The sequence below is a fragment of the Procambarus clarkii genome, chromosome 21 (genome assembly GCF_040958095.1).
Source record: "Procambarus clarkii isolate CNS0578487 chromosome 21, FALCON_Pclarkii_2.0, whole genome shotgun sequence".
Classification (NCBI taxonomy): Eukaryota; Metazoa; Arthropoda; class Malacostraca; order Decapoda; family Cambaridae; genus Procambarus; species Procambarus clarkii.
The window spans coordinates 18876823-18901666 of record NC_091170.1 but is presented as its reverse complement, the minus strand read 5'-3'; the positions used below and the strand labels follow the sequence as shown (position 1 = coordinate 18901666).

At 49.5% G+C, this 24844-nt stretch overlaps 1 protein-coding gene across 1 annotated transcript in view; it reads right to left on the bottom strand.

Annotated features, from left to right (window-relative positions):
• Positions 1-24844, bottom strand: part of LOC123760677 (polycystin family receptor for egg jelly) — a 467012-nt gene that overhangs the window by 2843 nt on the left and 439325 nt on the right. The window contains 4 exon segments of the mRNA XM_069328534.1: positions 590-715; positions 5598-5791; positions 17040-17170; positions 20730-20903. Coding sequence (XP_069184635.1) covers positions 590-715; positions 5598-5791; positions 17040-17170; positions 20730-20903 — 625 coding nt within the window.

Here is a 24844-nt window from a genome sequence, read left to right as displayed (position 1 = left end):
ACAGGCCCTGGTGTACAGGCCCTGGTGTACAGCCCCTGATGTACAGACCCTGGTATACAGTCCCTGGTGTACAGTCCCTGGTATACAGCCCCTGGTGTACAGACCCTGGTGTACAGTCCCTGGTGTACAGGCCCTGGTGTACAGCCCCTGATGTACAGACCCTGGTATACAGGCCCTGGTGTACAGGCCCTGGTGTACAGTCCCTGGTGTACAGTCCCTGGTGTACAGTCCTGGTGTACAGACCCTGGTGTACAGTCCCTGGTGTACAGTCCCTGGTGTACAGTCCCTGGTGTACAGCCCCTGATGTACAGACCCTGGTGTACAGCCCCTGGTGTACAGGCCCTGGTGTACAGTCCCTGGTGTACAGTCCCTGGTGTACAGTCCCTGGTATACAGCCCCTTGTGTACAGTCCCTGGTGTACAGCCCCTGGTGTACAGTCCCTGGTGTACAGACCCTGGTGTACAGTCCCTGGTGTACTGTCCCTGGTATACAGCCCCTGGTGTACAGTCCCTGGTGTACAGTCCCTGGTGTACAGTCCCTGGTATACAGCCCCTGGTGTACAGTCCCTGGTATACAGCCCCTGGTGTACCTTGCACCGCGGATTCCGCTGCCCTGGCGAGGTGCAGAGCTCCTGTACATGGAGGTCTTGAGGGCGTCTTTGCTGTTGGTGTCCAGACTGCCATCGAAGTACACAGTGTTGACGTAGTCCAGGAACCTGCAGCACGACAAGTGGGTGAGCAGGGTTCCCTTCTGCTGGGGTGGTGGGTGAGCGGGGGTTCCCTGCTGCTGGGGTGGTGGGTGAGCGGGGGTTCCCTGCTGCTGGGGTGGTGGGTGAGTGCGGGTTCCCTGTTGCTGGGGTGGTGGGTGAGCGGGGGTTCCCTGCTGCTGGGGTGGTGGGTGAGCAGGGGTTCCCTGCTGCTGGGGTGGTGGGTGAGTGCGGGTTCCCTGTTGCTGGGGTGGTGGGTGTGCGGGGGTTCCCTTCTGCTGGGGTGGTGGGTGAGTGCAGGTTCCCTGTTGCTGGGGTGGTGGGTGTGCGGGGGTTCCCTGCTGCTGGGGTGGTGGGTGAGTGCGGGTTCCCTGTTGCTGGGGTGGTGGGTGAGCGGGGGTTCCCTGTTGCTGGGATGGTGGGTGAGCGGGGGTTCCCTGCTGCTGAGGTGGTGGGTGAGTGCGGGTTCCCTGTTGCTGGGGTGGTGGGTGAGCGGGGGTTCCCTGTTGCTGGGGTGGTGGGTAAGCGGGGGTCCCTGCTGCTGGGGTGGTGGGTAAGCGGGGATTCCCTGCTGCTGGGGTGGTGGGTAAGCGGGGGTTCCCTGCTGCTAGGGTGGTGGGTAAGCGGGGGTTCCCTGTTGCTGGAGTGGTGGGTGAGCGGGGGTTCCCTGTTGCTGGGGTGGTGGGTGAGTGCGGGTTCCCTGCTGCTGGGGTGGTGGGTGAGTGCGGGTTCCCTGTTGCTGGGGTGGTGGGTGAGTGCGGGTTCCCTGTTGCTGGGGTGGTGGGTGTGCGGGGGTTCCCTGCTGCTGGGGTGGTGGGTAAGCGAGTATTCCCTGCTGCTGGGGTGGTGGGTGAGTGCGGGGGTTCCCTGTTGCTGGGGTGGTGGGTAAGCGGGGGTTCCCTGCTGCTGGGGTGGTGGGTAAGCGGGGATTCCCTGCTGCTGGGGTGGTGGGTAAGCGGGGGTTCCCTGCTGCTGGGGTGGTGGGTAAGCGGGGATTCCCTGCTGCTGGGGTGGTGGGTGAGCGGGGGTTCCCTGTTGCTGGGGTGGTGGGTGAGTGCGGTTCCCTGCTGCTGGGGTGGTGGGTGAGCGGGGGTTCCCTGTTGCTGGGGTGGTGGGTAAGCGGGGGTTCCCTGCTGCTGGGGTGGTGGGTGAGTGCGGGTTCCCTGCTGCTGGGGTACTGGGGTGGTGGGTGAGTGCGGGTTCCCTGCTGCTGGGGTGGTGGGTGAGCGGGGGTTCCCTGTTGCTGGGGTGGTGGGTAAGCGGGGGTTCCCTGCTGCTGGGGTGGTGGGTGAGTGCGGGTTCCCTGCTGCTGGCGTGGTGGGAGAGCGGGGGTTTCCTGCTGCTGGGGTGGTGGGTAAGCGGGGGTTCCCTGCTGCTGGGGTGGTGGGTGAGCGGGGGTTCCCTGTTGCTGGGGTGGTGGGTGAGTGCGGGTTCCCTGCTGCTGGGGTGGTGGGTGAGCGGGGGTTCCCTGTTGCTTGGGTGGTGGGTAAGCGGGGGTTCCCTGCTGCTGGGGTTGTGGGTGAGCGGGGGTTCCCTGCTGCTGGGGTGGTGGGTAAGCGGGGGTTCCCTGCTGCTGGGGTGGTGGGTGAGTGAGGGTTCCCTGCTGCTGGGGTGGTGGGTAAGCGGGGGTTCCCTGTTGCTGTGGTGGTGGGTGTGCGGGGGGTTCCCTGTTGCTGGGGTGGTGGGTGAGTGCGGGTTCCCTGCTGCTGGGGTGGTGGGTGAGCGGGGGTTCCCTGTTGCTGGGGTGGTGGGTGAGCGGGGGTTCCCTGTTGCTGGGGTGGTGGGTGTGCGGGGGTTCCCTGTTGCTGGGGTGGTGGGTGAGTGAGGGTTCCCTGCTGCTGGGGTGGTGGGTAAGCGGGGGTTCCCTGCTGCTGGGGTGGTGGGTGAGTGCGGGTTCCCTGCTGCTGGGGTGGTGGGTGAGCGGGGGTTCCCTGTTGCTGGGGTGGTGGGTGAGTGAGGGTTCCCTGCTGCTGGGGTGGTGGGTAAGCGGGGGTTCCCTGCTGCTGGGGTGGTTGGTGAGTGCGTGTTCCCTGTTGCTGGGGTGGTGGTGAGCGGGGGTTCCCTGCTGCTGGGGTGGTGGGTGAGCGGGGGTTCCCTGTTGCTGGGGTGGTGGGTGAGCGGGGGTTCCCTGCTGCTGGGGTGGTGGGTGTGCGGGGGTTCCCTGTTGCTGGGTGGTGGGTGAATGAGGGTTCCCTGCTGCTGGGGTGGTGGGTGAGGGGGGGTTCCCTGTGCTGGGGTGGTGGGTGAGCGGTTCCCTGTTGCTGGGGTGGTGGGTGAGCGGGGGTTCCCTGTTGCTGGGGTGGTGGGTGAGCGGGGGTTCCCTGTTGCTGGGGTGGTGGGTGAGGGGGGTTCCCTGTTGCTGGGGTGGTGGGTGAGCGGGGGTTCCCTGTTGCTGGGGTGGTGGGTGAGCGGGGGTTCCCTGTTGCTGGGGTGGTGGGTGAGCGGGGGTTCCCTGTTGCTAGAGTGGTGGGTGAGCGGGGGTTCCCTGTTGCTGGGGGTGGGTAAGTGAGGGTTCCCTGTTGCTGGGGTGGTGGGTGAGCGGGGGTTCCTTGTTGCTAGAGTGGTGGGTGAGCGGGGGTTCCCTGTTGCTGGGGTGGTGGGTAAGTGAGGGTTCCCTGTTGCTGGGGTGGTGGGTGAGCGGGGGTTCCCTGTTGCTGGGGTGGTGGGTGAGCGGGGGTTCCCTGTTGCTGGGGTGGTGGGCTAGCGGGGGTTCCCTGTTGCTGGGGTAGAGGGTGAGCGGGGGTTCCCTGTTGCTGGGGTAGAAGGTGAGCGGGGGTTCCGTGTTGCTGTGGTGGTGGGAGGTGGTGGAACTACAAACACCCAACATTGTAGTGAACAAACAACATTTGTTGACCAATGGTCCATTTAGTACATATACCCATACTTATTACTCTTATGGGGTTTGTATAACTGATCTTACCTAAAGGCACCTAAGGGTCTAATGGTCTCGAACGGGAGAGGAACGAGAAACTTATCAAAGGGTCCGCAGCCTGGGGGGGGGGGGACTTTGACAAGAAGCCGGCATCCCAGCCCCCTAACGAGGTAACTAGATAATGATATTGGCTTCCAGGCAGATTCAGGTGAGCGTTATTAGTTTGGTGAACACATCGGATGAAGTTATCATAGGTCGTTGGTAATTATCCATTGTTAACTGCCTGAGGAACTTTGTTAACAGTCTGAGGAACCTTGTTAACTGTCTGAGGAACCTTGTTAACTGTCTGAGGAACCTTGTTTACTGCCTGAAGAACCTTGTTAACTGCCTGAAGAACCTTGTTAACTGCCTGAAAGACCTTGTTTGAGGAACCCTGTTAACTGTCTGAGGAACCCTGTTAACTGTCAGAGGAACCTTGTTAACTGCCTGAGGAACCTTGTTTACTGCCTGAAGGACCTTGTTAACTGCCTGAAGAACTTTGTTAACTGCCTGAAAGACCTTGTTAACTGTCTGAGGAACCCTGTTTACTGTCTGAGGAACCCTGTTAACTGTCAGAGTAACCTTGTTAACTGCCTGGGGAACCTTGTTAACTGCCTGAGGAACCTTGTTAACTGTCTGTGGAACCTTGTTAACTGCCTGAGGAACCCTGTTAACTGACTGAGGAACCTTGTTAACTGCCTGAAGAATCTTGTTAACTGTCTGAGGAACCTTGTTAACTGTCTGAGGAACCTTGTTAACTGTCTGAGGAACCTTGTAAACTGTCTGAGGAACCTTGTTAACTGACTGAGGAACCTTGTTAACTGCCTGAAGAACCTTGTTAACTGCCTGAGGAACCTTGTTAACTGTCTGAGTAACCTTGTTAACTGCCTGAGGAACCTTGTTAACTGCCTAAAGAATCTTGTTAACTATATGAGAAACCTTGTTAACTGTCTGAGGAACCTTGTTAACTGTCTGAGGAACCCTGTTAATTGTCTGAGGAACCTTGTTAACTGCCTGAGGAACCTTGTTAACTGCCTGAGGAACCTTGTTAACTGTCTGAGGAACCTTGTTAACTGCCTGAGGAACCTTGTTTCCTGCCTGAGGAACCTTGTTAACTGTCTGAGGAACCTTGTTAACTGCCTGAGGAACCTTGTTAACTGCCTGACGAACCCTGTTAACTGTCTGAGGAACCGTGTTAACTGTCTGAGGAACCTTGTTAACTGGCTGAGGAACCCTGTTAACTGCCTGAAGAACCTTGTTAACTACCTGATGAACCTTGTTAACTGCCTGAAGAACCTTGGTAACTGTCTGAGGAACCTTGTTAACTGTCTGAGGAACCCTGTTAACTGTCTGACGAACCCTGTTAACTGTCTGAGGAACCATGTTAACTGCCTGAGGAACCTTGTTAACTGCCTAAGGAACCTTGTTAACTGCCTGATGGACCTTGGTATCTGCCTGAAGAACTTTCTTATCTGTCTGAGGAATCTTGTTAACTGCCGGATTGACCTTAATTGTTAATTAATGACTGGCACCCTACTGTTGATTAATTAATCAAAAGTAAGGTACCACTGTCTATGGCACCTTACTTATTAACTGACTCTGGCACCTTACTTGTTAACCGACTGTGGCACTTTATAATTTTAACTTTTTGTGGCACCTTACTTATTACTGACTCTGGCACTTTACTTATTAACTGAGCGTGGCACATTTATTAACTTAAATGTCTTATTAACTGTCTATGGCACTTGACTTCTTATCTCTCTGTAACACCTTACTTGTTAACTGTCTGTGACACCTTATTAACTGTGTGACACCGCATTAACAGTCTGTGACACTTTAGTTATTAACTGTAACACCTTTCTTTTTAACTGCCTGAGGAATCTTACTTATTAACTGTCTATGACACTTTACTTATTATCTGTGTGTGACACCTTACTCGTTAACTCTGTGACACGTTGTTAACTGGCTGAGGAACCTTACTTGTTGACTTTATCTGGGAACTCCTGGACGGTGACGTTGTCTTGGATGTCTTGGCCTGCGTTGCCGGTGCTTGTGGTGGTTAACGAGGTGGGCTCACAAGACGCCTCGCCCTTACCAATGAGGCTCTTGAAGTAATTCCACATGAAATCCACCACCTCGTAGTCGCTTGGTTGATTTATTGCATCTTCCTTTATCTGCACAGAAAGGATTGGGCTTACAATTTAGTTATTGACTCCCATTGGCAAGGACAAGAAACCCGTTAGGCTGCTTTTAAGTTTCTTTGAGGTTGTTCATTGACTTTCTCCAGGATGAACTCACGGGGGTTTTGACAGTTTGCACCCAGGCAGTCTCCAAGTCAGGCTCGTTAAAGCAGCGGCCGTCCCTCAAGAAGCATTCATCAATTGTTACACATTGTGAATTAAAATAAGTTTGTTCTCATATATAAAATAATATTATTATATACTGAACATTTGTATTTAGTTAGGTGTAGGATAGGTTTGGTACCTAAGTTCTTTTGGGGATTATTTGCATGCTAAATAAGGACTTGGTGAAACAAAATAATTAATGTGTCGAGGCAGTAAACTGAGATACGTGTAGTCTGTACCAGGTACTCTAGTGAGTATTACTCTACTAGTGAGCAAAAGGGCAAGAGATATCCTACTGTTGTTTCGGAAATTAACTGCAGAGTTACCATTCCTTGTGGTCTGTGAAAGAATAGTAAACTCCTACCTGAGCAGTTATTATTATTGTTGTTTATTTAGGGCCGACGACGATCGTGGAATCGGACGCACCCCGGCGTACCCGTGAAGGGTTCATCGCCAAGCCGAATCGCAAAACGAGCGACGCCAATCACTGGAAAACTAATATGCCTCGCGGCAAAGAAACGCAGCGAGGCAGATGATTGGGGAGCCCGATGAGTCGCCCACGGTGACAAGCACCGGCCCCGCCCCACACAGAGAACACTGGGTAACATAACCAAAAACTCGGCCCCCAGCTAAAACGCAATAGTCCATCCGGTGCCCTCTGATGGAGCAGAAGCTGGTCACCCACCACGGCTGAGGGCACACCAGGAACCCACCAAGACCCACAAACTCCTAGCACCTCTCAGCCAAGCCGGAGCCGAACACCGTCACCCCCGCCGGTAGAACCAGCCAGAACACGTAAAAAATACCTATCAACAATCCCGTGACCTAAGGCAATATGTGCGTCAGGCGTCGTACAACCTGACCGATGAAGAGGAATTTTAAAACGGCAGTATCAAACCAAAATCACAAAACTGGATGCGATCCGGCTGCTACCTGGCGGAGGAGATATCCAGACGTCAAGTTTGAACCAAAGTTGAAAAAGGAGTTCCTACCTGAGAATGTTGTTGTTGTTGTTGTTTTAGAGTCAGCTACTATTAGAACAAAAAGTTCCAAGTAGCACGGGCTATGTTGTGCCCGTAAGTGGCTCTTTGGAGCCATTATCTATATCCACAGCTGATACTAGAGATCAGGAATGGATGGGGAAGGGGGGGGGGAGTCTTCATGGTGGATTTCAGCCCTGGAGGGCTGGCTGTACCAGTTATGAAGCTGATGGGGTTAGTATAGGCCTCTAGGTCTTCCGTTTTTTCTTTGCCTTAGACTTCGGCTGAGCCATGCTGTCGTTGGAGTATAGTGAGTGGGCCTCCATGACAGGGTCTTGTACCGGATAGGTGTCGTATTTGTGGTGCGGCGGTGGAGATCGTACTATAATTTTCTTGTCTGAGGAGTGCATAACATCCGTAGTTGGTGTTTCCCCTTTAGTCTCGCAGCCTGAGGTATGCTTAGATGTCGTGAATTGGTGATAGAACTATTTCAGGAGCGTTGGTGGTGCTGTTATTATTTATAGACAGCACGTCTGCTAGCGCTATTGCTGAGATGGTGATGGTAGGAGTGATGGGAGCTTGAGAGGGAAACATCTCTGTTTGTGCCGACCGGTAGTTTTGGCATGGGTAGTCTGAAGAATGTGTTGAAATCGACCTCGTGATCGTCCTGGTGGTAGTCTCTGGAGTGGTAGTGGAGGCATTGAAACTTGCACCCAGAGGCTATGATGCGGTCCAGGCCATTGGCTAAGTTGATGCGTTCAGTTCACTTACAAAAGAGTGGTTGCCTAATAAGACCAGGGATAATGCCTGCACGTGATGCAGGGGGCTGCGAACGAGCCTGTGGGGCATTGTTAAGACTGGGGTCGCCTGGTGGGAGGAGCCACTATTTGTTAAGACTGGAAAGTCTTCTGTGGGTTAGTGGGAACTGAGGTGGTGGGTTGAGCGCCTGGGGCTCTGGTCGCTGAGGTAGAAGGGTTGTTCCTCTTGACTTCAACCTGGGACTTATGTTTTCCTGTTTGCAGGGGCAGCGGAAGAAAATTGCCATCGCAGAGCAAACAGCAATGTGTTCTTGTTGCCTTGCATGCGGAGTAGTGATGGTCCAGTTCGCACAGGCTGCATTTCTGGATGGGGTGCTGACACTTGTTGGTGGGGTGGGAGAGCTCGTAGCACTTGACGCACTGCTGGAGCTCATGGTATCATTCCTTTTTCACTTGGTGGGGTTGAATTTGTAAACCGAAGCAGTAGAAACCTTGTGAGCCAGCCTGGGTGACTGCAGCTATGGTGGTGAAAGTAATCTTCATTGATGACTTGTCAGTGTTGCAGAACTCTAGGTTGAATACACCTACGTTCGGATTTTCGTCCTCAAAATTGTTCATGATCTTATGTTGCGGTCGGTCAGCGATCCACTGGCTCGTCCTGCTGGTAAAAACAGTTCTCCCGACCAGGATCTGAGGTGAGAAGTGTGGATGTAGGTGGTGCTCCTTGCGAAGTATGGCATCATTTATCAAGAGTTTTTCTAGTTCTTCCTCACATGAAAGAAGAGCACGATATCATCACCTTCCTGACGAATGTCAGTGGGTGTGATGCTGGTAACGTCCTTCAGGACCTTCAGAATATCGCTTTCCCGAAAGCATGACCGTCAGGAGGAGTAGCCCAAATCTTTAGACGTTTGGGTCGCATTGTGTCCACACCCTCAATGGGTGGCAGTGCGTTGAGAGGAGCACATAACTACCCGAGCAGTTAATCGTGGACTTTGAACGATGGCTTAGGGATGCAGAGAGTGTCAACACTGTGACGAGAATGGCTGTACGAGTCACGAACGTACAACACAGTTCTGAATGCGAAAGGAACTTTGACCCAATACTTCCTTCTAAGTTCGTACTGCAAAGTGGAACTATATAGTTCAGACACAAACCAAAGTACAAAATAGTAGGCCGAGAAGTGTGTTCTGGCTACTAGGTGCGACATATATATATATATATATATATATATATATATATATATATATATATATATATATATATATATATATATATATATATATGTCGTACCTAGTAGCCAGAACGCACTTCTCAGCCTACTATGCAAGGCCCGATTTGCCTAATAAGCCACGTTTTCATGAACTAATGCTTTTTCGACTACCTAACCTACCTAACCTAACCTAACCTAACATTTTCGGCTACCTAACCTAACCTAACCTATAAAGATAGGTTAGGTTAGGTTAGGTAGGTTAGGTAGGGTCGGTCATATATCTAAGTTAATTTTAACTCCAATAAAAAATAATTGACCTCATACATAATGAAATGGGCAGCTTTATCATTTCAGTAAGAAAAAAAATTAGAGAAAATATATTAATTCAGGAAAACTTGGCTTATTAGGCAAATCGGGCCTTGCATAGTAGGCTGAGAAGTGCGTTCTGGCTACTAGGTACGACATATATATATATATATATATATATACATATATATATATATATATATTAGTATATTTTGGTAGCAGTCTTTCCTTGTAGACATATATTATTAAATATGACCGAAAAAGTAAGATTAATAATTCTAACACGAATTTTCTCAATCTTTCGTACATTACGCTTCACTGTTGGAGGTAAATCAAAAATCACTTCTCCAAAATTCATTTTTATTTCTAGTCTGACGCGACACGGGCGCGTTTCGTAAAACTTATTACATTTTCAAAGACTTCACAAATACACAACTGATTAGAACTTACGTCTCTCTGATATTATATCTACATTTGAGTGAGGTGGGAAGGATGATGTGGCATTAACACAAGACAGAACAGGGGATATTAATAGGGTATTAAAAGTATCAACACAAGACAGAACAGAAAACAATGGGTATTGAATAGAAGTGTTGTAGAAAGCCTATTGGTCCATATTTCTTGATGCTTCTATATTGGAGCGGAGTCTTGAGGTGGGTAGAATATAGTTGTGCAATAATTGGCTGTTGATTGCTGGTGTTGACTTCTTGATGTGTAGTGCCTCGCAAACGTCAAGCCGCCTGCTATCGCTGTATCTATCGATGATTTCTGTGTTGTTTACTAGGATTTCTCTGGCGATGGTTTGATTATGGGAAGAGATTATATGTTCCTTAATGGAGCCCTGTTGCTTATGCATCGTTAAACGCCTAGAAAGAGATGTTGTTGTCTTGCCTATATACTGGGTTTTTTGGTGCTTACAGTCCCCAAGTGGGCATTTGAAGGCATAGACGACGTTAGTCTCTTTTAAAGCGTTCTGTTTTGTGTCTGGAGAGTTTCTCATGAGTAGGCTGGCCGTTTTTCTGGTTTTATAGTAAATCGTCAGTTGTATCCTCTGATTTTTGTCTGTAGGGATAACGTTTCTATTAACAATATCTTTCAGGACCCTTTCCTCCGTTTTATGAGCTGTGGAAAAGAAGTTCCTGTAAAATAGTCTAATAGGGGGTATAGGTGTTGTGTTAGTTGTCTCTTCAGAGGTTGCATGGCTTTTCACTTTCCTTCTTATGATGTCTTCGATGAAACCATTGGAGAAGCCGTTATTGACTAGAACCTGCCTTACCCTACAGAGTTGAAATGGCCCGGAAAGTAGAGTTGGAAATTCTGTTGGACGACATATTCGACCTCGAGACACAAAAGAAGGTCACTACCAAAGATACCTTACAAGCAGAACTTATTGCAGAAGGAGGAAAGAATCGAGGCAACTACAGAAGCACCATACTGTCCCCCGAGCTTAAAGCGGCAGCTAAAAGCCTTCGTGAGAACAAGGAGATAGTTGTCAGGAGAGGTGACAAGTCGCCAATATATGTCATTCTTAAAAAAGACGAATATCTGGCGAAAATGAACATCATACTCTCTGACCAAACTAAGTTCCAAAGGGTAACGAAGGACACTACAGCCGAATTAAAAGCAAAGGTCAACAAACTGATCGAAACTGTGAACGCCAAGAAATCCGGACTCCACCTGCCAAAGATCATTGGGGAATATAAACCTGGATATGCGTATGGAAATGTCAAGACGCACAAGCCTGGAAACCCACTTCGGCCAATCATTAGCCAGATACCCACACCCACGTACAGACTGGCGAAGCGACTCAACGGCCTGCTGACTCCTTATGTTCCTTGCGCCTTCAGCCTGAAGTCTCCAAAGGAATTTGTGGACTTACTGCGGGGCACACGGGCCACAGGGATAAGAGCCTCGTTGGACGTAGAATCGCTGTTTACCAACGTACCTGTGGACGAGACAATCGGAATGATAGCCGACAGAGTGTATCGTGATCCAGCCTGTACTCCTCTTGACATGCCAGAAAGTATTCTGAGGAAACTACTCCAAGCTTGTACTAAAGAGGCACCCTTCTTGAGCCCGGATGGGCACATGTATAAGCAAGTAGATGGGGTCGCCATGGGTTCTCCCCTAGGTGTCCTGTTTGCAAACTTCTACATGGGTACCATCGAGCAAAAAGTCTTAGTCGACATGAACTTGAAACCGGCCATATACTGCAGGTATGTTGACGACATTTTTACACAGGTACCTGATGTCAGACATCTGCAGGAGCTGAAGGAGGCATTTGAGCAGAGTTCCGTGCTGCGTTTCACTTACGAGACGGAAAAGGATGGGAAGCTGCCTTTTCTAGATGTAACAGTCATGGAAAAGGGCGGAGGTTTCCACACTGCAGTCTACACTAAGGAAACAAACATAGGAATGTGCCTAAATGCCAACAGCGACTGCCCCGACAGGTACAAGAGGAGTGTTGTTAACGCATACGTCGACCGTGCTCTCAGCCACAGCTCAGAATGGAAGCAAGTCGACGAAGAACTCTGTAGGGTAAGGCAGGTTCTAGTCAATAACGGCTTCTCCAATGGTTTCATCGAAGACATCATAAGAAGGAAAGTGAAAAGCCATGCAACCTCTGAAGAGACAACTAACACAACACCTATACCCCCTATTAGACTATTTTACAGGAACTTCTTTTCCACAGCTCATAAAACGGAGGAAAGGGTCCTGAAAGATATTGTTAATAGAAACGTTATCCCTACAGACAAAAATCAGAGGATACAACTGACGATTTACTATAAAACCAGAAAAACGGCCAGCCTACTCATGAGAAACTCTCCAGACACAAAACAGAACGCTTTAAAAGAGACTAACGTCGTCTATGCCTTCAAATGCCCACTTGGGGACTGTAAGCTCCAAAAAACCCAGTATATAGGCAAGACAACAACATCTCTTTCTAGGCGTTTAACGATGCATAAGCAACAGGGCTCCATTAAGGAACATATAATCTCTTCCCATAACCAAACCATCGCCAGAGAAATCCTAGTAAACAACACAGAAATCATTGATAGATACAGCGATAGCAGGCGGCTTGACGTTTGCGAGGCACTACACATCAAGAAGTCAACACCAGCAATCAACAGCCAATTATTGCACAACTATATTCTACCCACCTCAAGACTCCGCTCCAATATAGAAGCATCAAGAAATATGGACCAATAGGCTTTCTACAAACACTTCTATTCAATACCCATTGTTTTCTGTTCTGTCTTGTGTTGATACTTTTAATACCCTATTAATATCCCCTGTTCTGTCTTGTGTTAATGCCACATCATCCTTCCCACCTCACTCAAATGTAGATATAATATCAGAGAGACGTAAGTTCTAATCAGTTGTGTATTTGTGAAGTCTTTGAAAATGTAATAAGTTTTACGAAACGCGCCCGTGTCGCGTCAGACTAGAAATAAAAATGAATTTTGGAGAAGTGATTTTTGATTTACCTCCAACAGTGAAGCGTAATGTACGAAAGATTGAGAAAATTCGTGTTAGAATTATTAATCTTACTTTTTCGGTCATATTTAATAATATATATATATATATATATATATATATATATATATATATATATATATGTCGCACCTAGTAGCCAGAAAAAAATATTGAAAAATATATAAATTCAGGAAAACTTGACTTATTAGGCAAATCGAGCCTTGCATGGTACGCCGAGTTCGACGTTCTGGCTACTAGATACAACATATATAATATATAGGAAGGGAGTACCACCTCTGGCTGGAAGAAGGGGGACCCATAGCCTCGGAGAAAACCCCACATAACGCATTGGAGGGAATGTAGGTCTCCTTCAATACAGTTTCTGTGTGCTTTTCTCGTACCACCCTTTTTTTTTTTTTTTTTCTTAATTGTGTATTTAAAGGTTACAAAACATACAAGACAAATGCCTAAAGGTTATGGATCTCTTGAAACTCCTCCGCTTCCGGACAGGAACCGAGGACACAGCAAGCATTTCCCCTCTGGATCGCCACAGTGAGGCGCTGAAACAAAAAACTGGAAGCCCTTGGGTCTCTGGTGACGCCAATGAGCTTGGAACCCAGTTCCTTGAGAAATCCCAAGGCACTCTTGCCCCATGGGCCATGCGTCTCAGACGCTATGGGAACAAAGAGGTATTGACCTTCCAGTCGTCTGTACTTGAGTGATTTTGCTGTTTCCCTGTGGTTGGCCGCCCCACCTGCTTGATCAGCTTAGAAATGTACATAGGTGTCAGCCAGGGTGGATACACATGTGTAGTCCCACACTAACTGTCTACCCTCCTTCCATGAGTATATGATGATACCATCAGGGCGAAGTGCGGGGAAATCCGGGTTTTGGACCTAGGATGCGAGGTTCTCTCTCCGCTGGGCACCTAGCTGAGACGAGGCTTCTCTTGATGATGTCATTGACCTCGTTGTGTCTTGCATGCCAGCCCTTTGTGCTTCCGCAATGCAACCCATGCAGTCCGTATTGGTCTGCTTCCACCCTGTTGCAAATACACTTGTATTCAGTGTGAATTGGGGCACCAAGGCGGAGGGCCACTGCTACACGAAGGGTTTCTGGTTCTAGGTGCGTGCTCATTGTTGACATGGGTACTGCCAGGAGGAAGTCTCCTGCATGGGGGGCACGCACTGCTCTGAGGCGGGCTTTCTCCTTGTCTGATGTTGCGACGATGAGCATGGCATCAGCTACTTTTTCCACTAGAGGGTGGTCCCAGCCGGACTGTTTGTGTTGTTTTGTTGGCTCTATAATGGTTGCTGGGGCTGTAAGAACATCCACTGATTTGAACATTCAGTGAAAGCAGGATCGTGTATTCCTGCTGAATCTCTCAGGGTTGCAGGTAAGATATCTCTGACGAGGCCGTGCGATGCGTGGGAGGAGGAAAGGAAGGCTGGTAGAGCAATTTGGGAGGCTGTGCGGACACCAAGGCAGCTGGGTCTTACAGGAAGGGTTGCTTGCTCCCACTGAGAGTCGTCCAATGGCAGGTTCAGGACTTTCACCAGCATGGACCTCAGAAGGGTGTCATACACATTTAACTTAGGGCTGCTGTAGGATAGAGAACATCTCAGAAAGTAGGTCAACTTAGGGAGAGACAGGCATCTTGTGAGGAAAAAGAGAGCATCATGGGCATCAATCTTGTCAATCCTGTCCAGGATTCTCTTTAGATCAGTGATTTTTGCAGCCAGGACCTCCTCGATTGCTCGTGGGCCAATGGGGGCACCCAGGAGAGTGCAGTCCGGTGGCTCGACAACGAGAATGTCTGGAGGAACATTTTGTATTTGCCCAGTGATGTCTGGGTTGCGGGAGATTATTTCACATTTGGATGTATTGAGAATGAGGCCTAAGGCTGCTCCCTGCTCCTGGATTTTCCTTATATCCTCCAAAATGGTTTCCGGGGTTCCAGCGAGAGTGCCATCATCCAGGTACCAGATGTTTAGCTCGCTTGTCAGACTGACTATCAGTGACCTCTTTGATAGCTAGGCAGAAAATGAGGGGGGCTAAGGGGTCACCTTGTTGGACACATTCACAGGAGTTTATTTCATGTTCCCCAAAAAGAAGCTTAGAGTCCCCACTGTAGCATGATCGGATGAATGGGTAAAGGGGACGGAAATGGTTGTGTACAGCCCTGAGGACAGCGTCTCGTCTGACTTGATTGAAAGCATTTTTGAAGTCAAGCTTTACTAGTGCCTTCTGGTCCGGGAGATCAGCAATGTAAGCCCGCGCTGCATGTGCTGCAGCTTCACAACCTAGGGGAATCCCAAACCCGAGCTGATGAGGTTTCAGCAAGGTGGCTGCTTCCTGGCATACAGGATCCCTTAACCGCTCGACTAACACGGCCTGACAAGAATGAGGTGATACGCCTGCAGAGTGCTCCTGGCAGTATGGGTTCGAGTCACTTCTGGGGTGTGAGTTTTCAGTTGCATATAGTCCTGGGGACCATTCAGGCTTGTTCGCATTTGTGTTCCCCACGTTTGCCCCAAAGAATGAGGTGATTTGATAAAATACCATACCTTGATGATACCTTGAGGTGCTTTTGGGGCTTAGCGTCCCCGCGGCCCGGTCGTCGACCAGGCCTCCTGGTTTCTGGACTGATCAACCAGGCTGTTGGATGCGACTGCTCACAGCCTGTTGTATGAGTCACGGCCTGGTTGATCAGGTATCCTTTGGAGGTGCTTATATATATATTATTCAATATGACCGAAAAAGTAAGATTAATAATTCTAACACGAATTTTCTCAATATTTCTTATGTTTCTTTTCACTGTCGATGGTAATTGAAAAATCAGTTCTCCAAAATTCATTTTTATTTCTAGTCTGACGTGACACTTGAACGCGTTTCGTAATAACTTATTACATTTTCAAAGACTTTAGTTTACACACACACAACTGTAACCTCTGTAGGGTAAGGCAGGTCCTAGTCAACAATGGCTTCTCCAATGGTTTCGTTGAAGACATCATAAGAAGGAAGGTGAAACGCCATGCAACCTCTGAAGAGACAACTAACACAACACCTGTACCCCCTATTAGACTTTTTTACAGGAACTTCTTTTCCACAGCTCATAAAACGGAGGAAAGGGTCCTGAAAGACATTGTTAATAGAAACGTTATCCCTACAGACAAAAATCAGAAGATACAATTGACGATTTACTATAAAACCAAGAAAACTGCCAACCTACTCATGAGAAACTCTCCAGTCACAAAGCAGAACGCTTTGAAAGAGACCAATGTCGTCTATGCCTTCAAATGCCCACTTGGGGACTGTAAGCCCCAAAGAACTCAGTATATAGGCAAGACAACATCTCTTTCCAGGCGATTAACGATGCATAAGCAACAGGGCTCCATTAAGGAACATATAATCTCTTCCCACAACCAGACCATCACCAGAGAAGTCTTAACAAGAAACACAGAAATCATCGATAGATACAGCGATAGCAGGCGGCTTGATATCTGCGAGGCACTACACATCAAGAAGTCAACACCAGCAATCAACAGCCAATTAATGCACAACTATATTCTACCCATTTTAAGACTCCGCACCAATATAGAAGCATCAAGAAATATGGCCCAATAAGCCCTCAAGAAATATGGGCCAATAAGCCCTTTGCAGTTACTTCCATTCTTCCCTTTAACTTACCCAATATTATACCCATTGTTTCGTGTTCTGTCTTGTGTTGAAAGTTTGTTTTCACCTCATCCAAAACTGTTGTAACATATCACCTCACCCAAATGCAGGTATATAAAATGAAAAGCCGTTTGAATTATAGCATAATAAGAAATCTGTTTAGTGTTTGCAGGTTATAGTTGTGTGTGTGTAAACTATAGTCTGAGAAAATGTAATAAGGTATTACGAAATGTGTTCAAGTGTCGCGTCAGACTAGAAATAAAAATGAATTTTGGAGAACTGATTTTTCAATTACCATCGACAGTGAAAAGAAACAAAAGAAATATTGAGAAAATTCGTCTTAGAATTATTAATCTTACTTTTCGGTCATATTTAATAATATTTGTCTACAGGAAAGACTGCTACCAAAATATACTAATATATATATATATATATATATATATATATATATATATATATATATATATATATATATATATATATATATATATATATATATATATATATATATATATATATATGTATGCGAACAAGCCTGAATGGTCCCCAGGACAATATGCAACTGAAATGCATATTGTGTGAGTTCTGGGGTGTGAGTTTTCAGTTATATATATATGTATGTATATATATATACATGAGAGAGAGAGAGAGAGAGAGGAACTAACCTTTGCAAAAGACAAGATGATAACTGTTATCAAGAGGTTGAAGAGCACGAAGGTGTTAAAGGTGACGAATATGAAGAAGAGGATTGGCATCAAGGGCGATGTTTGTGTCATCTCATCAAAGTTGAACACACCTGTTGACGACAATAACCACATCCAGCTTTCAAATTGCTATATTTTCATTTCTCAATGCAGGTATTCATGGTTTCTAAACTTATAATTATATTTATCTATTCGTTTATATATAATCTATATTATCATCAGCTAATACATTGGTTTTGAACCTTTCCATTCTTCTATGTGTTGATGTGTCTAATTGGAGGCAGTCAGTGCTAACACATTTGTTACTGGATAAAATATTCGCATTTCATCTGGAAACCAAATTAAAAAATGAGTGTTGAAAGTAATGAAACGCCAATTTCGGACCTGATCGCTCCCTAGTGCTACCATCTCCGATGAAAGGGCCAACTACTAGGCGCCATTAACCGCAAAGTTCTCTGGCCTACCACGTTCTCTCACAGACATTGGGACCCGTGGTATTTATATATAAAGTTAATACTTTATGCCTCTACCAAGGAAGGCACACATAAAGGCATCAAGTGAAAACAGACAACAGATGGCTGCCTCCGAGACCTACAGACTCAAAAACGGTCATAGAACCCCCAAACTATGTAAAAGATTAATTGGAAATGTCATTATACTAGTGCCCGCTCATTCACCCCTCCCTCCCTCCCCCTCGGTCTGGCGGGAGGAGAGGGGGCAGACCGTAGCTCACAGACCACTCCACTGAGTTCGACGAATGATGCAAGACACCCGAATCCAAGGGGACGTGAGGAGTGTCAGGTAGCCAATGGGGTCAGCTAGAATTGTTTTTTCATTACATTCAAGGCAGGTTTTCTACGATGGAGTCTGTTGTGGGACCCATGGAGAAGAGTCAATTCGACAGGCATCAGGGAGGGGGGAGAACTGCCTGCACAACAATGACGAAGAGATGCCCGGTTACAAAGATGAGAGAAGATCACACAAGGCCACCAAGGCCCTGGCACCCCAACATGAAATAGGGCCACTCAAACTTAAGACAACTGGAAACCCCCACGCCCAAACAACAGTTTAGAAGAGAGACGCGAGGACAGCTAAGAAAACAGCAAACATCTAAACCCCATGGATGGGAGGAAAGACTGCAGGTTGGCAATGCAAAAAAAAAAAAATAGCATACGACGCGAAAAGGGAAAACCTTGGAACAGAAGCCCAAGAGACTGGATGAACCCACAAGGTGGCCACTGAGGCAGAACCAGCAGCAAGCCCCATCCAACAACAGGTAAAGCGCCCCTGGACGAGCAATAAACCAAACCTCGCAAGGATCTCCGGATGCCAACTAACCCAATCTCCACCAGAAAAGGAGCCAGCAGCAAACATAAAAAATGCCGAGCCGGGCAAAAGGCCAGAATCTGGATCCGGAAGAGAGTAATGACTCAGGAACTGGCAACTGGGAACAAGCCGACCCAAAGGAAACACCAAAACCAAACAGAAGGAAGGAAGAAAGAAACAGACCAGAGACCGAGCCTGCCCAGGCAGAGCAACATATGCTGTAGGTGAACAACACCCAAAACAGCATGCAAAACGTATCTGAGGAAGTATCGACCCTGAACACAAGTTGTGGTGGCTCCGCACGAGACATGAGATGTCAATAAAGAAAAGCCAGGATAGAAAAGAGAAAATATCTGCGCACCAAATGAAGGACAGCAAAGGAGAGAGTGGCTAACCAATGCCAAACCCCAACACTGACGCCCTGAAGAAGACCACAGGTGGGACACCACCAAGATGAAACAAACGTGCCAAAAAACTAGACACATAGAGCAAAAACGAACGAACCAGCAAAGCACGCCACTGGCCTGAACCTTTGAGGCAGTGCAGCAAAAAACGACCAGGTTCGGACACCGAGCAAGCAGCACCCGAAATCAAGTCCTGGCCAGCTTTGGTGTAGGTGAAGAAAGGCGCTAGGGGACTTTACCCCAGTAAGCCCAAAAAAGAAGCCAACTACACAGCAGCCAGAGCAAAGCCAACAGAGTTCGCATAAAACGGTTGTGGCAGCAATGAAGTGCCCTGGAGGAACCAGAACACCCACTGAAGCCAAACCCTGCCCAGGGGATACACAAAGCAGGCAAACCTAAGGTTCATGTACAACTGTTCGAGCAACCACCGAGTTACCCAGGACCTACTCAATATACTGTATCAGCAAACAACGAGGCTGCAGCCAGAACAAGGTCACCGGAGGCAGGGAGAGCGAAGTCGACCGAGTCCCAACAAAGTGCGAACAGGGGCCGACTGGGACTTTTGCCAATTCACCAGGAACCTGAACCTGATGCTGGGAAAAGCCAGATCCACAGCTAGTAGACATGTGGACCGGCTGAGAGCCATCATCAATGCTCACTGTTTGGGAAAGACAGGCAGAGTCTGTCAAAGAAGGGAAGAAGCTTCGAGAGAAGGGGCTGGCCGGTAAGAAGGCCCAGAAGCTTCGGTTGGACCGAGAGAATCAACTACACCACGCTCGCTTCAGAAGAGGCAACCCCAGAGCAGCCCAAGCCACTTCTGCCGCTAAACCCTGCTCTAAACCCAAAATCAGAAGACGTTTCAGGGCCGGAAACAGGGAAGAGGGGGCTAGAAGGAGAGCGAACCATGCCTGACTGGGGAAGGAAAAGGTGTGAATGGAACTAAGGTCGAATTGACACACCTCCAACTCCAAGTCCCTAAACAAAATACGGCAGCTCCGGGGCATCTAAACGGCCACAACCTAGAATGGAGTAACAGAGAAAACCTCACACGAAAAGTGGTTCTGTCTGTGAAGCCTGAGCATCATCTGGAGTGCTAGTGAGAACAGTAATATAACAGGATAACTCCCCTCATGACTCTGGGCTGAAGGTGTCACCGGCCCTACATGTAGCATGGCAGAGGAAGAACGAAGTACATCCCTCAAACTCGCATAAAATGCTAGTGGGCTGGTCGGGGCCACTAACCACATATTAATTGGTCACATACATGGTCAATGACCCCACAGAGTAACGTAACCAGGGGCTAGAAGGTTATAATCCAAACAGAGCATCCAGGCACCAGGAAGCTATGTCAATACTCTCAAAATGTGTTATGTATATTAACCTAGCCTAGCTAAGACGGCTGGGAAAACCTATCTCGGTTTGCTGAAGTGCAGCACACGTAAAATCTATTGTACCCCATCAGCCAAAATGCTCCAAGGGAAAGATGGAGGGCTTCGACACTAGACTTACCACGGAACCCATGGCTTGCCCCCTCCTACCCGCACACGAGGGGAAAGATCGAAAAAGCGGATGCTAGTTTTATGACATTTTCAATCATTTGTTTACATAGTTTGGGAAGTTCTATAGTAGTTTTTGGGTCTACAGATCTTGAAGGTAGCCAGCTGTGGATTAATTTGACTCTTGACTTTTTGGATGTCTTCCTTGGTGGTGGCTTAAATTAATAACCTCATATATATATTCCACAGCTCCCTGCACCTTTGAAAGGGGACCAGGTTTTGTCTCTGGGTCCCCATTATGCCAGAGAGCTCTGCGACTGATGGCACCAACATCGGAGATGATAGCTTTAGGGAGTAACAAGGGTTCCCCTATAAAATATTGTCTGGTGATATCGACTACAAACAAAGCTGAGGATTATACACACCCAATATCATGCTGAAGCAGGTCTCAACTGAGCTGAGGAAGTTGTAGAAGTCGAAGAGGTGTTGGTTCAGGAGGACGTAAAACATGGAGACAAAGGCGAAATAACACAGGAGGAAGGCCACGAGGAAGCCGCTCAGGTCGTCCCAACACTGACGTACTGTGGCCGACAGGATGCCTGGTGGAGATACAGAGGGCTTGTCACGAATTTTCAGGAGAAAGTGAAACAGAATTTGACTAGATAACATTTGCAGGTGGAATGAGGATAACAGGATGGGATTTGAATAGGAAATAAATGAACCGCGAATCTACGTGGTCTATTGAAAATCGAACGTTAACCCATCAAGAAATGAGACCGTCGCTGACCAGACTATGTGTATACGGTTCTATCACGGGTTAGGACGCCAATAAATATAACCAGCTACGGTTCAATCACATTGGGAGACAGAGGGGTGAATCCGCTGTAGCTAGCCTAGCCTAACCTAACCTAACCTAACCTAACCTAACTTAGACTAGCATAACCTAACCTGGCGTAAGATAGCTTAAACTAACCCCTCCAGCAACTCCTCCATCACCCTCCTGCAACTCCTCCATCACCCTCCTGCAACTCCTCCATCACCCTCCTGCAACTCCTCCATCACCCTCCTGCAACTCCTCCATCACCCTCCTGCAACTCCTCCATCACCCTCCTGCAACTCCTTAATCACCCTCCTGCAACTCCTCCATCACCCTCCAGCAACTCCTCCATCACCCTCCTGCAACTCCTCCATCACCCTCCAGTAACTCCTCCATCACCCTCCTGCAACTCCTCCATCACCCTCCTGCAACTCCTCCATCACCCTCCAGCAACTCCTCCATCACCCTCCAGCAACTCCTCCATCACCCTCCTGCAACTCCTCCATCACCCTCCTGCAACTCCTCCATCACCCTCCTGCAACTCCTCCATCACCCTCCAGCAACTCCTCCATCACCCTCCAGCAACTCCTCCATCACCCTCCTGCAACTCCTCCATCACCCTCCTGCAACTCCTCCATCACCCTCCTGCAACTCCTCCATCACCCTCCTGCAACTCCTCCATCACCCTCCTGCAACTCCTCCATCACCCTCCAGCAACTCCTCCATCACCCTCCTGCAACTCCTCCATCACCCTCCTGCAACTCCTCCATCACCTTCCAGCAACTCCTCCATCACCCTCCAGCAACTCCTCCATCACCCTCCTGCAACTCCTCCATCACCCTCCTGCAACTCCTCCATCACCCTCCTGCAACTCCTCCATCACCCTCCAGCAACTCCTCCATCACCCTCCAGCAACTCCTCCATCACCCTCCTGCAACTCCTCCATCACCCTCCTGCAACTCCTCCATCACCCTCCTGCAACTCCTCCATCACCCTCCTGCAACTCCTCCATCACCCTCCTGCAACTCCTCCATCACCCTCCTGCAACTCCTCCATCACCCTCCTGCAACTCCTCCATCACCCTCCTGCAACTCCTCCATCACCCTCCAGCAACTCCTCCATCACCCTCCAGCAACTCCTCCATCACCCTCCTGCAACTCCTCCATCACCCTCCTGCAACTCCTCCATCACCCTCCTGCAACTCCTCCATCACCCTCCAGCAACTCCTCCATCACCCTCCTGCAACTCCTCCATCACCCTCCAGCAACTCCTCCATCACCCTCCTGCAACTCCTCCATCACCCTCCAGCAACTCCTCCATCACCCTCCTGCAACTCCTCCATCACCCTCCTGCAACTCCTCCATCACCCTCCAGCAACTCCTCCATCACCCTCCTGCAACTCCTCCATCACCCTCCTGCAACTCCTCCATCACCCTCCAGCAACTCCTCCATCACCCTCCAGCAACTCCTCCATCACCCTCCTGCAACTCCTCCATCACCCTCCTGCAACTCCTCCATCACCCTCCTGCAACTCCTCCATCACCCTCCAGCAACTCCTCCATCACCCTCCTGCAACTCCTCCATCACCCTCCTGCAACTCCTCCATCACCCTCCTGCAACTCCTCCATCACCCTCCAGCAACTCCTCCATCACCCTCCTGCAACTCCTCCATCACCCTCCTGCAACTCCTCCATCACCCTCCAGCAACTCCTCCATCACCCTCCTGCAACTCCTCCATCACCCTCCTGCAACTCCTCCATCACCCTCCAGCAACTCCTCCATCACCCTCCTGCAACTCCTCCATCACCCTCCTGCAACTCCTCCATCACCCTCCTGCAACTCCTCCATCACCCTCCAGCAACTCCTCCATCACCCTCCAGCAACTCCTCCATCACCCTCCAGCAACTCCTCCATCACCTTCCTGCAACTCCTCCATCACCCTCCAGCAACTCCTCCATCACCCTCCTGCAACTCCTCCATCACCCTCCTGCAACTCCTCCATCACCCTCCAGCAACTCCTCCATCACCCTCCTGCAACTCCTCCATCACCCTCCTGCAACTCCTCCATCACCCTCCTGCAACTCCTCCATCACCCTCCAGCAACTCCTCCATCACCCTCCAGCAACTCCTCCATCACCCTCCTGCAACTCCTCCATCACCCTCCTGCAACTCCTCCATCACCCTCCAGCAACTCCTCCATCACCCTCCTGCAACTCCTCCATCACCCTCCTGCAACTCCTCCATCACCCTCCTGCAACTCCTCCATCACCCTCCAGCAACTCCTCCATCACCCTCCAGCAACTCCTCCATCACCCTCCAGCAACTCCTCCATCACCCTCCAGCAACTCCTCCATCACCCTCCAGCAACTCCTCCATCACCTTCCTGCAACTCCTCCATCACCCTCCAGCAACTCCTCCATCACCCTCCTGCAACTCCTCCATCACCCTCCTGCAACTCCTCCATCACCCTCCTGCAACTCCTCCATCACCCTCCAGCAACTCCTCCATCACCCTCCAGCAACTCCTCCATCACCCTCCAGCAACTCCTCCATCACCCTCCAGCAACTCCTCCATCACCCTCCAGCAACTCCTCCATCACCTTCCTGCAACTCCTCCATCACCCTCCAGCAACTCCTCCATCACCCTCCTGCAACTCCTCCATCACCCTCCTGCAACTCCTCCATCACCCTCCTGCAACTCCTCCATCACCCTCCAGCAACTCCTCCATCACCCTCCAGCAACTCCTCCATCACCCTCCAGCAACTCCTCCATCACCCTCCAGCAACTCCTCCATCACCCTCCAGCAACTCCTCCATCACCTTCCTGCAACTCCTCCATCACCCTCCAGCAACTCCTCCATCACCCTCCTGCAACTCCTCCATCACCCTCCTGCAACTCCTCCATCACCCTCCTGCAACTCCTCCATCACCCTCCTGCAACTCCTCCATCACCCTCCAGCAACTCCTCCATCACCCTCCAGCAACTCCTCCATCACCCTCCAGCAACTCCTCCATCACCCTCCAGCAACTCCTCCATCACCCTCCAGCAACTCCTCCATCACCTTCCTGCAACTCCTCCATCACCCTCCAGCAACTCCTCCTTCACCCTCCTGCAACTCCTCCATCACCCTCCTGCAACTCCTCCATCACCCTCCTGCAACTCCTCCATCACCCTCCTGCAACTCCTCCATCACCCTCCTGCAACTCCTCCATCACCCTCCTGCAACTCCTCCATCACCCTCCTGCAACTCCTCCATCACCCTCCAGCAACTCCTCCATCACCCTCCTGCAACTCCTCCATCACCCTCCTGCAACTCCTCCATCACCCTCCAGCAACTCCTCCATCACCCTCCAGCAACTCCTCCATCACCCTCCTGCAACTCCTCCATCACCCTCCTGCAACTCCTCCATCACCCTCCTGCAACTCCTCCATCACCCTCCAGCAACTCCTCCATCACCCTCCTGCAACTCCTCCATCACCCTCCTGCAACTCCTCCATCACCCTCCAGCAACTCCTCCATCACCCTCCTGCAACTCCTCCATCACCCTCCAGCAACTCCTCCATCACCCTCCTGCAACTCCTCCATCACCCTCCTGCAACTCCTCCATCACCCTCCAGCAACTCCTCCATCACCCTCCAGCAACTCCTCCATCACCCCTCCTTCAAACCATTAATGTTCTTGTATACATTTAACATTTAGTTTGTCTATATTTTCCCGCTACT